The sequence below is a fragment of the Monopterus albus genome, unplaced genomic scaffold (assembly GCF_001952655.1).
Source record: "Monopterus albus unplaced genomic scaffold, M_albus_1.0 scaffold33.1, whole genome shotgun sequence".
In the NCBI taxonomy this organism is placed as follows: domain Eukaryota; kingdom Metazoa; phylum Chordata; class Actinopteri; order Synbranchiformes; family Synbranchidae; genus Monopterus; species Monopterus albus.
The window spans coordinates 458,205-469,785 of record NW_018127913.1 but is presented as its reverse complement, the minus strand read 5'-3'; the positions used below and the strand labels follow the sequence as shown (position 1 = coordinate 469,785).

At 40.6% G+C, this 11,581-nt stretch overlaps 1 protein-coding gene across 1 annotated transcript in view; it reads right to left on the bottom strand.

The window, feature by feature from the left end:
* The window catches only part of LOC109958524 (plectin-like), a 151,140-nt gene extending 143,164 nt beyond the window's left edge, over positions 1–7,976 (bottom strand). The window contains exons 1-2 of the mRNA XM_020597238.1: positions 7,912–7,976; positions 6,553–6,745 (exon numbers count right to left, since the gene is read on the bottom strand). Of these exons, the coding sequence (XP_020452894.1) occupies positions 6,553–6,745; positions 7,912–7,950 (232 nt within the window). The 5' untranslated portion in view covers positions 7,951–7,976. The remainder of the gene's footprint in view (positions 1–6,552; positions 6,746–7,911) is intronic.
* Between the last annotated feature and the right edge of the window lie 3,605 nt (positions 7,977–11,581).

Below are 11,581 nucleotides of genomic sequence, written 5' to 3'. Positions count from 1 at the left end.
TGCCCTTCTACGGCCCTGTTCAGCTCTCCTGGTGTAATGGCCAGTCTCCTGGTATCTCCTCCATGCTCTTGAGACTGTGCTGGGAGACACAGCAAACCTCCTAGCGACTGCACGTATGGATGTGCCATCTTGGAGTAACTGACTATCTGTGCAATCTGATTGGGCTGCAGGTACTGCCTCATGCTTCCAGCCGTGGCAAGGACACTAGCAAAACACAAAACTTGAGCAGAATCAGTCAGGAAGGATCAGGAGGGAGCATTCCTCTGTGGCCACCACATGGAAAACCATTCCCTTTTGGGGGATTGTCTCGTTTTGGCCTCTCCATTGCACCAAAGCAGGTGAAACTGATTCACAATCACATGTGCTTCCTAAATGGGCAGATTGATATCCCTGAAGTTTAACTTGGTGTTATACTGTGATGATTAAACGTTCCCTTAAATTTCTGAGCAGTATATATGAAAACTACGTGAACCTAAAGCAGCAATGCTGAAGACTAAATGTTTAGAACCCCACCCACCATGAATAATAATCCTTACCGATACTGGAGCTCACAACCTCATTTTTACACACACACACACACACACACACACACACACACACACACAAAGAAGTTACTTTGATTTGTCACTGGGCACTTGCTGGATCACTCTAGCTTTCTGTCCAGTCCCGAACAGCTGGACAACCATATCTGGCTTTGTGACTTCTGCTTCTTTAGTTAGGTTGTGACTTTAATGGCTCATGGTCACGTGATCTTAATGAGTCAGGTAAAAGCTGAGGAAAGAAGGAATACAAGTATGTGGAAATGTGCATGGCTTCCCAGATCTCATTCAACAATACTCAACAGGTGCATGCCCAGGATTAAGACTCGCGCACATATTTTTTGCTTAGACACACAAGCTTTCCACATTAAAGGAAGTATGGGTGCACAATTCAACATGTGAACCTCTTGCTATGTACAGTGTGTGCGCTCTTGTGTCTTGTATACACAGCCTGTGCATGTGGGTTTGCTCTTGACTTGATAATTTGCCTGTGAATGGTCTCAGTAGATGAAGGAAACAACAGACACAGCTGTGCTTTGTATATATCACACATAAAATAAAACATGCTAGTCAACAAGTCTTGGGCATCTAGGATACCAGTAAGGATTTCATATTTAATTTGCATATAGTACTTTTACACATTTTTTGTTAAATTTGTTGTACCAGTAATATAGCATACTATATAACTTCTTCTGTCATGTTTCTGTTCCACCAGTTTCCGGTTGCATGTTTTTGTTTTGACATAACTTCCTGTTTAGCCATAACTCAGTTACGGACTTTTTACTTTAATCAGTACTCAATTGTTTACACCTGTTTTCACCCCGATATAAGCAGCTTTCCATTGACTGGAAATCTGCCACATTGTTCTAGACCCCAGTTCTGACTTTCCAGCAATTATTCTTGTGCATGACTCTCTTGTTCTGACCTCGGATTGCTTTTGACCACCGTTCTTTGCCTTATCCCCCCGATTCTGTTAGCCTGCTGTGTACCGGCCCTCAGATATCTCTTCTCCGACCTCGCGATTGTGGATTGCTTGACCTTGGATTGTATTAGTGATCTTGATTTGGATTCTGGACTTTTGTTTTGTTTGTTTTGTGTTGCTAGTAAAGAATCTATACTCTGCCTGTGTTCGTCTGGCGTCATAATTGAGTTCACCCTCGACATCATCGGCAGCTTTACGCGCCGACCCTGACATCTTCCTTATAGCTATAATATCCCATTCAACTCTCTATGTTTATATTCTAGTGCGACTGACTCACAAGACAGGTGATGCTACATCTTTATCATTATTCCATTCTGAGAACGTGATGCCGGTCTTCACAAATTACAGAATATCTTTTACACTCAAGTGTCGAGGGGATTACTGAAGCACAGTTCACCGCAGATAGAAAACCATGGAGGACACAAACAAAACACTGTGTACACACACACACACACACACACACACACACAGTCATGGGCAGGTGTTTAATACTGGCCAACAGCTAGATTGATAGTCTGGCTGTGGAAGATGACAAACCCTCTAAAAATATTGTGACAGCTGTTCTTTGGGAGAAACTATGGCTGGCTTGAACTTCAATAGGACTTAACCTCCATTGGATTTTGATGGAATGGAAATCATCTCATCATTAAAAGCATGGTTTGAAAATCAAAGAAACATTACTGTGCTTCTGTTCCCCTTTATATTTTGATCTAGCGCACTCCCTATTATAAATCAGGTTTATTTCGGCCAAAATAAGTCTATGTCATATTCAATAGCAGACATTGGACTATGATTAATAGTTGTGCATAAAATCTAGAGTTGACCATCACCACTTTGGAGTCCTGACACATCTCTCTGTCAGTCAGCCAAGGCTGGGGCTAGACTCAATGCCAACCCAGTTTATAGTGCAATCATGTTGCAATGTTGCTGTAATAACAGTAAAACTATGGGTGAGTGTCAAGCAAAAAAAAAGAAATAAAAACAGACCTAGCTTCCTATCCACAAAACAAACGTGACATGCAGTTATTCTGCTGTTGCTTGTTTGGATATGTCCATTCACACCTCACATTTCATCGTGACTTGTTTGCAAAATTTCAGACCGGCGTAGTTCAGCATTCGTTCACTGATACAGCGTGCAACGGGGAAAGGCATAAAGGTCACATCTGTTAAAACATGGCAGAAATTAAGCTATGCTGTCTGATAAACTCCTTCACTGAACAATGCCGGAATAAGGTAGAGCTCTGTAATGCAAGGAGCACAAGGCATACACTATGTACAGTAGTCAATGGCATTTAAGACGGGTATGAGAAATGACACACATTTCCCAGAAGAAGTGATGACTCTTAAAGATGACAAAGCTCCACCAGCCCCATCTGCTGGGCAAATCAGCTACTGCTGTCTGTAAGAGCACCACAGCTGTTGACTCTCTTGACCCAAACACAACCATAGCATTTAGTTTACACAAAGCATTTCTCAAACCTGAGCAATACAATTAGAAGTACAAAGAGGCGTTTATAAGTGATTCAGCTCAACAGATCAAAAATGCGAAGCATAATATGACAAAATGCCACTGTATTCAGCTCTAATGCTTCCATTCAACTTGTTTTATTGCACTATTAAAAAAGCTGCCCGAGGGCAGGAGCTTTATTATGTCTCTATGCAGTAACTGTCAGTAGTACTGTGACTGCATTGGTGCAGTAAAGATTTACACCTTTAACTGGGCAGCTTCTCTCTTGGTCTTGACACAGGGTGTACTGATAACATGAGGAACAGACAGGGAATGACTCTCATAATTCCCCACATACTGCAGCCTGTTATATACAAGCTACAAAGTACTGGGCTCTGTTCGCCTACACTCATCATTTCCAGAGTGTGTGTATGTGTGTGTAGCATCAGATCATAGCCTCTCTGTAATGAATAATTGAGGAGTACCCTACAGGGATGGTTGCTTGGGCTCTCGTGGCCAACCCATGATGACATCGATTGAGTTGCTGTTTTATACTTGATGTGATGTAATTATTCATTTGTTTTATTCTCCAGAACATCCACTAAACTCATCTGATAATTTCAAATGTGTACTTTTCATTGAGCTCATAATATTGTAGTAAAAAATATACCACAATACACACAAGCATTATTTCATAGGTACAGTAACCTAACAGTGGAAGAAGGCGGCTCTCTTCCCAGTAGGAGTGTTTAAAGAATGTGTCAGAATCAGTTTATAAAGGTGCCTGCATGTGTCTCTCAGTCACAGGTCAACTGTGTTTAACTCTGCACTGAATGAAAATGATCAGGTTGATCACAGTGGAGTCTCCACGTTCCTGTTCGCAACCTGCTAACATCACCAACAGCTAATAAGTCGGCCCAAATGAAATCTACACCCGCAAAATTCTGACAACACCGACAGATTTTGAAAAGAAAGCAGAAAAACTTAGAATGTAAGAACGTGCTTGCCCCCACCTGTATGTGCACAACATATTGTGTTGAGGTTTTTGTCGTTTTCCAAGCCAAGGATTGGACATTCACATCTCTGTCTAGAGGTTCTTTCCTTACCCAGCAGTCTGTGACACCTCTCATGTCAACTTTCTAAAGCTGTTCCCCTCAGCAGCCTATGTAAACAACCCAGGTTAACGTGTATTAACAAAGATATTAATGTCTCCTAGCCAGACTGTCGAAAAATGTGCACCGTATTCCAACTCCCCCCTTCCTTTTTTGCACAGTGTTCGGTCTGAAGCCTCCATCTAGAACAATTTAAATTTCTATTTCAGTGGCCATGTGTCCTCAAATTTTGTGCTGGGGAATTTCCAATGTCTATAAAATAAAAACTCTCAAATTTAAAAGTTCATATAAAGTGATTTATTTCATCCTGCTCACAATTATTTTAGTTGCTTTAATGCATTTTTATGCTTATTTTTGCTAAAAAAAAAAAAAAAGGTTGTTAGCTAAATGAATATTCACTTTTACAAGTTAAAAAAATCACTCCTCAGTATTCCACGGATTTCCATCCTGAATAACTGCAGAAAACTGTATAAAAAAAATCTCCAGATTCCATTTGGGCCTGGTAATTAGATTAGAGGTATTTAATTGAAGCCAGCACTTAACACAAGGTCTTAACAACCTCTCACTCTCATTTTTCAGGCCTTATTCCCATGAGGTGTTACAACAGTATCTAAGCTGCTCTAAGTAGTTGCTCTAGGTAATGTAATTAAAAAGATATGTGTAACTGAATAACTGATTTGCAAACCTGAAAAGTTATGCACTTCAGAGACGGTTAACAACAATGACAGCAACAGGATGGTCAGATTTAGTATACCACTCAGGAGTGAATTAATCAAATGACTAGTAGAGTAAATTATTGATAGAAGTCACATGACCATTGTAGAGATGGTACTGATAATTAATACCAAGGCATTTTAATTAATATTCTTTTATTTATAATACATGAGGCCTTCACTGACCATGAGCTGAGTAAAAACATCTAAGACCTGCCCTCAGGCAACTGCCACATAAACACTCGTGGCACTTCTAACTGATAGTGTACATAAATACTGTGTTTCCAGCATCTGTAAAGTTGAATTGGACAGGATCCCAACCTATTCTTTGAGCAAAGGAAAACACGCCTCCCACTTGGAAAACATCTCTCTCACTTCTCTTGCCTTAATGTATTTTTGTACTGTGTATCCTGTTCAGCTGTCAGTACCTATTATAAGTGGGCAAAGGAAAAGAATGATCTTTTTTCATTTACAAGGTTGATTGTTCCTCAGTGACCTGGTATTTAAACCTCCATAGACAGATTAAGGCAGTTTAAAATGCATAGTATGGCCACAAGCAAAGCAAAGCATCCTACGGTTAACAGGGATCCTGGTGTCCACCCATACACCCTTCAGATAAAAAAATATACCGTACCATGTTTACATTATTTTCCAATAATCATTCATCATTAATAAATGTATCCGAAGTAGGCTGTCAAAGGGATGAACAGTCTAGTTTTTAAGTAATTTTTTCTTTTTTATTCAAAACATTTACTACAATTCACAGCTATCCTGCTTCCTCTTAACAAATAAACAAAAATACAACTAAAATCTCTAGTCTGCTGCACATGTGACCACACACAGCAGATGTGCAGACACCCATCCATCCATCCATCATCTATATCGCTTATCCCTGAATAGGATAGCAGGGGGCTGGAGCCAATCCCAGCTGACACTGGGTGAGAGGCGGGGTACACCCTGGACAGTCCTCCAGTCTATCACAGGGCTGACATGTGCCGACACTCCACCCTGCAAATACTCATTTCAGGGGGAACCCTGTTAAATTCACTTTAACGTGTCTTTTACAATCATTTAATCCACCATGGGCAATAAAAAAATGCTGCTGTAAACAGTACAGAGAGTAAAACCGTCTTCTTTTTTTTACTGCTCTTAGGCAGGGATAACTTTAGTATGCTCTTGAGTGAAGTGAGTTTTGTATTTTCGTTTTGGATGACTCTGCCACGGTGCTGCAAGACACTACAGTGAACCTACAGAGAGAGAGGTTGATGTAAAATGATATGTTCACTTACCACAAAAAGAGATGAATCAGGATGCTTGCTCGCTCTCCCGCCATCTCTTGTTTACTCCCAAAAAAAAAAAAAAAATCTAATCTGGCATAATGTGAGCTGCTAATCAGTGAGCTGTTATCCATACACAGGAGACTCCCAGAGCTTACAGAAGAGGTGGGATGTCTGCGTGTGCTCTGTTAAACCACAGGCTGTATATAAAACTCGATGACATGTCACCAAAATACTGTGAAAACAGAGGCTGCGGTTGCTTCACTCTGAGGAGCTGTCATGTCATCCATCGTTATATACATATTTATGGTTTTATTACCTATCCTGCAAGTAATCCCTATGTCATCAAACCTCTAGCCTGCTGGAGGTCAAATACAGGATCTACCATAAGTTACTTTTTATGCTTGCTTCAAGCAAATTCAGGACAAGCAAGCACTGTAACATATTTGAAAATAATACTAAAGTTTTTATCATTATCCTACCTGCAATGCGAATTACAGCCCTCTCTGCTGGATCCAGGACCTCCCCTGAGGATGACTTGGAGAGTTTGACCTTCTGGTGTTTGGACAGGTTCCAGGGCAGGGTATCTCCAGGACAGGGGCCACTGCTCTTTTTTCCACAGCTTTCTTCCAGTGGGGTTCCATCTCTGCGTCTGTCTTTACGGGTGGCCATCAGCTTTTTAACAGAGAGATTAGAGGACTGAGTTTAAGATTGCATTGGCTGCGTGAATGAGAATGCATGCAAACATAACTAGAACACACACCACTGCCACAAACCTTACGGAGAGCATTCAGGTTAACACAAGCTTAACACAGTAATGTTACAGTAATGTTAATCTAGACATACATCTATCTGTCTATTGATTTCCACCTCCGTACAAATATACCATTTCATATAGTAATGATGAGTATTTGTACACAGTAAGCATGCTTATAGCCCTGGTTATGTTAATATATCAGGTAAAGAGGGGTAAACTCTACCAGCACTGATCACAGGGTGTCCAAAGCTTCTGAAACTAAATCAACATTCAGCCACTTTAAATTCTCTAACCAGTCAGGCTAATCAGCAACCAATGACTGATCTAATTGCCAAGAACAAAGGTGTAAAAGAGAGACATCCAAGTACTAGCAAGCTGTCCTGTGTCACATGTGACCTCACTCTGCTGACATTTAACTGTCACTGAAATGCAGAACAAGCTCAAACTAAAACAAAGCTTTATGTTAGAGGGCCATAAAATGCAAAATGTAGGGCTTGCTACACAGCGTACTTTGTGAAATATCATCAGTGGCATGTAGAGATAGCAGCAGGTGGAGGCTCCATAACCATGATAACAGGATATACCGTACAGACCTCCACCTGTTCTCATGCAAATAGAAGGCTGAAAGGCATTTATGAAATTATACAGCCAACTGTGCATCAGCTGATGACAGAAACCAAACATGTTCAGCGGTTATAAGCTTTGCACTGACATGCAAAGACAATATCATGTGATCATACTGTGTCAAACAACATTGTATTTTCTGATTAGAAAAGAGGAAAATGGCACATATGCATAACGGCACTAACACAATAGAAATGTGTAGTTTAAAACAACTATACACTACTGACAGACACACACTACGTGTTTCATTTTAACTATTTGCTCAGGTGCAAAACTTTGCCCTCAGGTTAAGTATTTACAAATAGTGTGCAGAGTCAGTTATAAATAGTAACAGAGCAGAACAGAGAACGTGTCACTGTGAAATACTGCAGCTCACTACAAACAACATCAAGGCCATCACATCCCCCTCAGTATTCAGCTGTTGTGTATAGTAGTGATGGGACAGCAACAAGGATCAAACCTTGCAGCCGACCGGGACCTTTCTGTCTGGGCTTTGCATGTTCTCCTCGTGCCCGAGTGGGTTTCCTCCTGGAGCTCTGGCTTCCTCCCACTGGCCAAAGACATGCAGGTTCGGTTAACTGGAGACTCTACAATGCTTCTAGGAGTGAATGGTTGTCAGTCCTGTGATAGACTGGTCACCCATCCAGGGTGTACCCTGCCTTTCACCCAATATCGGCTGGGATTGGCTCCAGCCACCCCAGGACCCTCTACAGAGTGGTATAGATAATAGATGGATGGATGGATATTGCAAAGTCCACGCCTAACACAGCCCACCACACTTTATGATGATTACTGGCTTAATGAGATTAGAATGTACATCTGAGCTAAGTCAACATAGATTAAATGAGCACTCATAAACAATGTCAATATATCTGTCAAATAAGCGGTGTTTCCAGACAGACTCACTGAGATGACAGCGTCTGTCACATTCCAACATATCATGAACTTAACCTTCTGCCAGAATTAGTATTTCAAATTAGCTGTGACAGTATGCTTTCACTTAAATACATGGACACTGCTGTGGGAAAATGTTTTAATGAAATATTTCTGTAGCTGATGTTACGACAGAGAGAGAACACCTCACTCAAGCACCTGCTGCCCAGGACTGTTGCAGCAGGCACCACTGTAACATGCCTCAATGTTGTGACAAGTTCAGAGTTTACTCCTTTGCAAATGTATCATACTGTGCATATCAATCAAGTTAACACAGGCTTTATGTGGTCATTATCCAAAAAGCTACAGGAACCAGATCCTCAGGCGTACTGTAAATGGGCAGCAAATACGATCAGAGCAGCTTGCATGTCAACATATTGTAGCAAATGTATCTGGAGCAAAGGTTTAACAGAGCCTTCGAAACTAGATGTAAACGGCAAGGTAAACACAGTCAGATACTGTAAAGCAGCATATTGGAAAAGTGCCACAGTATGTTATGAGAATCTGGTAAATAATTGTAAACTTACATTGATATTGGTCTATTTCCAAGCTTACCTGTCCCACCTGTATCACTTTTGGGATAAGAATGGTTTCACTTTGTAAAAATGTCCCATCAGGCTTGCCTTACACTTACAGAGCATTACAATCAACACAGTCAGATAACACTTAATTGAATGACTAGTGCTGCTAATTGGCTCATAAATGTGGTAATGCAAAAGTCTGAGATCCCATTAGTACTGTAGGCCTCCACCCAGCTCTTCATTTAAACACCAGCTGTTCGGACGTGCGGTTCTTCACCACTGGCCCGATGTACCTGTACCAAACTGAGCCCCAAATGGCATAAAGTAAATTAACAGGTAGGTTAATAGGGTGACTCAGTAAAGCTAGATCAATGCACTGCTCCCCCCAATCCACACAGTGCCAGTGTGATCATGCATTGCCTTACCTTGCTATAGTGCTGGATTAGTGCGAGTCAAACTGCCATGAACCCATAAAGCGGTACCTCAGTCTGTGTGCTGCAGGTTATCGCCAAGCGAAACAAATAAAACCGCAGAAAGCCCACGTGTGCCGCAGCGCATTGCATGCGTTTACCAGCCGGGTATGTTGAAATAGCCACTCCTTTGACAGGAGGCAGGGCTGGAGGCGGCTGGAGCGACGACCCGTCCTGCAGCATCCGCACTCATCTGTGATGTTTCTTTGCCCCTGCTGCTCCGTCCTCTAACATCCCTGGCTGCATAGTGGCACCTTCAGATTCAAAGATCGCTAATCATCCATCCATACGTTAAACGACACCCGAAGCTGCAAAATGCCGTTTCTGGTCGTCATCTTGGCTGAGAGCAGAGGAAGCAGGCGTCCTCAGTGGGACACCACGCCGCCGCAGACCTATTGGAGCCACTGTACCGATCCAGAGCAATTAACGGCGTTCCTCCACCAGCAGGGCAGCAGGGTCTGGTGCTGCGGTGAAAAGCTGCATGACTCACTGTTCCATTAGTTTTGTCTGCAGGACATTGCAGACAAACTATCAGAAAATGTCAGGATTTAGTGTGCGAAGTTGTTTGGATTCATGGGAAGATAAAGTGTCTAATCAGCCTAAAAACATACAATAAAGGTGCATTTCACAAAAACTTCGGCGCCAGTGTCCTGCAGACGTGACGCAATAAGCTCTTAGACTGAATTTTGGACCATGCAAACACAGTGTCCTCAGGCTGTAACATCTATAAAAGATATGCAAACAATGTGTAAATGTGTTGCTCAAAAGACAAAGAAGTACAAAATGTGCTAGTAATGATCTTCCTTCAACATAAGGCAGGCATGTATGAGTAGCCCCTAAATCAGCATTTATTCCTGTTTTATGCCGGGCTGCGTAATGTTCAGATTCAAGTGCACACCCAGTCATCCTCCTAATTAAATATTTTAGGCAATGGGTATAGAAATTACTTAATAGATTCCACCATTTTTGAATACATTTTGTGTCTCACAATTTGTCTGACATTGTAAACGTACAGTACAATTACCTGCAGTGATTACCACAATTAGTTTGGATATTGCATGTCAAATGATGCATGGTTGAACATATTTATGCCTCTACCGATTCTTCAAAAACAACCTGAGGAGGAATATTCACTGTGTGTTTAAAGTGAACATAAGTCATGTCTGCTCTAAGGCCAAAACCTGTGACAAAGGGTCACCATAGACAGTGTTAGCAATGTATGAGAATATGTCATGGTTTTCATCTAAATATAGACCAAATTTTAAATTAAGCTCTAGAAAACCATGTTTCTATTGTGCCATGCAAATAGGAGTTAGAGCTAATTTGTGGAGAAATGATGATGAAAATGTGGCATTTATGTTTGTGTGATGTATTTATTTTAGGAAAGGTAGTTCCCTCTTTGTGACAAATTAGTCACATGCTTCATGTCAGTCATCATTTATTTGCTAAGTCAGTTTCTATTGCACATTGTCAAATTTAGTTTTTATTGATACATCAACTTTTGATTTGATTTGATTTGATTTGATTTATTTTTTCAAGCATGTAAAAACAGTTGATATGACAACACACATAATTTTACACATAATCCAATATCAATTTGCTTATACCTAGTACATGCTTGAATGGAGTAGGAAGAAGTCAGACTTATCCAGTCCTACCCAATGACATCATCTTACAATCATTGGTTTGCAATCAGTGAATGATTCACTTCTGCCCACACACATATTATACTAAAAAAAGATTATAACAGTGTTAGCATTAATACATCACACAAGTAATATACTAAAGAATTATTACAAAGTGTACACCACACTCACAATGTTTCATCTAATTAATCATTAAGCCTGTTCTTGCATATATCTTGATTGACACATACCTTTATATTTGTGTTTAAACTCATCAATTCTAGTACTATTTTTTATGTCTACACTTAAATTATTCCATAGTTTTACCCCACTTATGGAAATACAAAATCTTTTTTTGGTTGTACGTATAGCATGAATTTTTAAATTTAACTGATCCCTTAAATTGTATCCCCCTTCCCTTTCATTAAATAGTTTTTGAATTCCACCAGGTAATAAATTGTTCCTGGCTTTATACATAAACACAGCAGTCTGATATCCCACTAAATCAAACAATTTTAACAATTTAGACTGTATGAAAGCTCCATTGGTGTGATCCCTATACCCCATCTTATGCACAATTC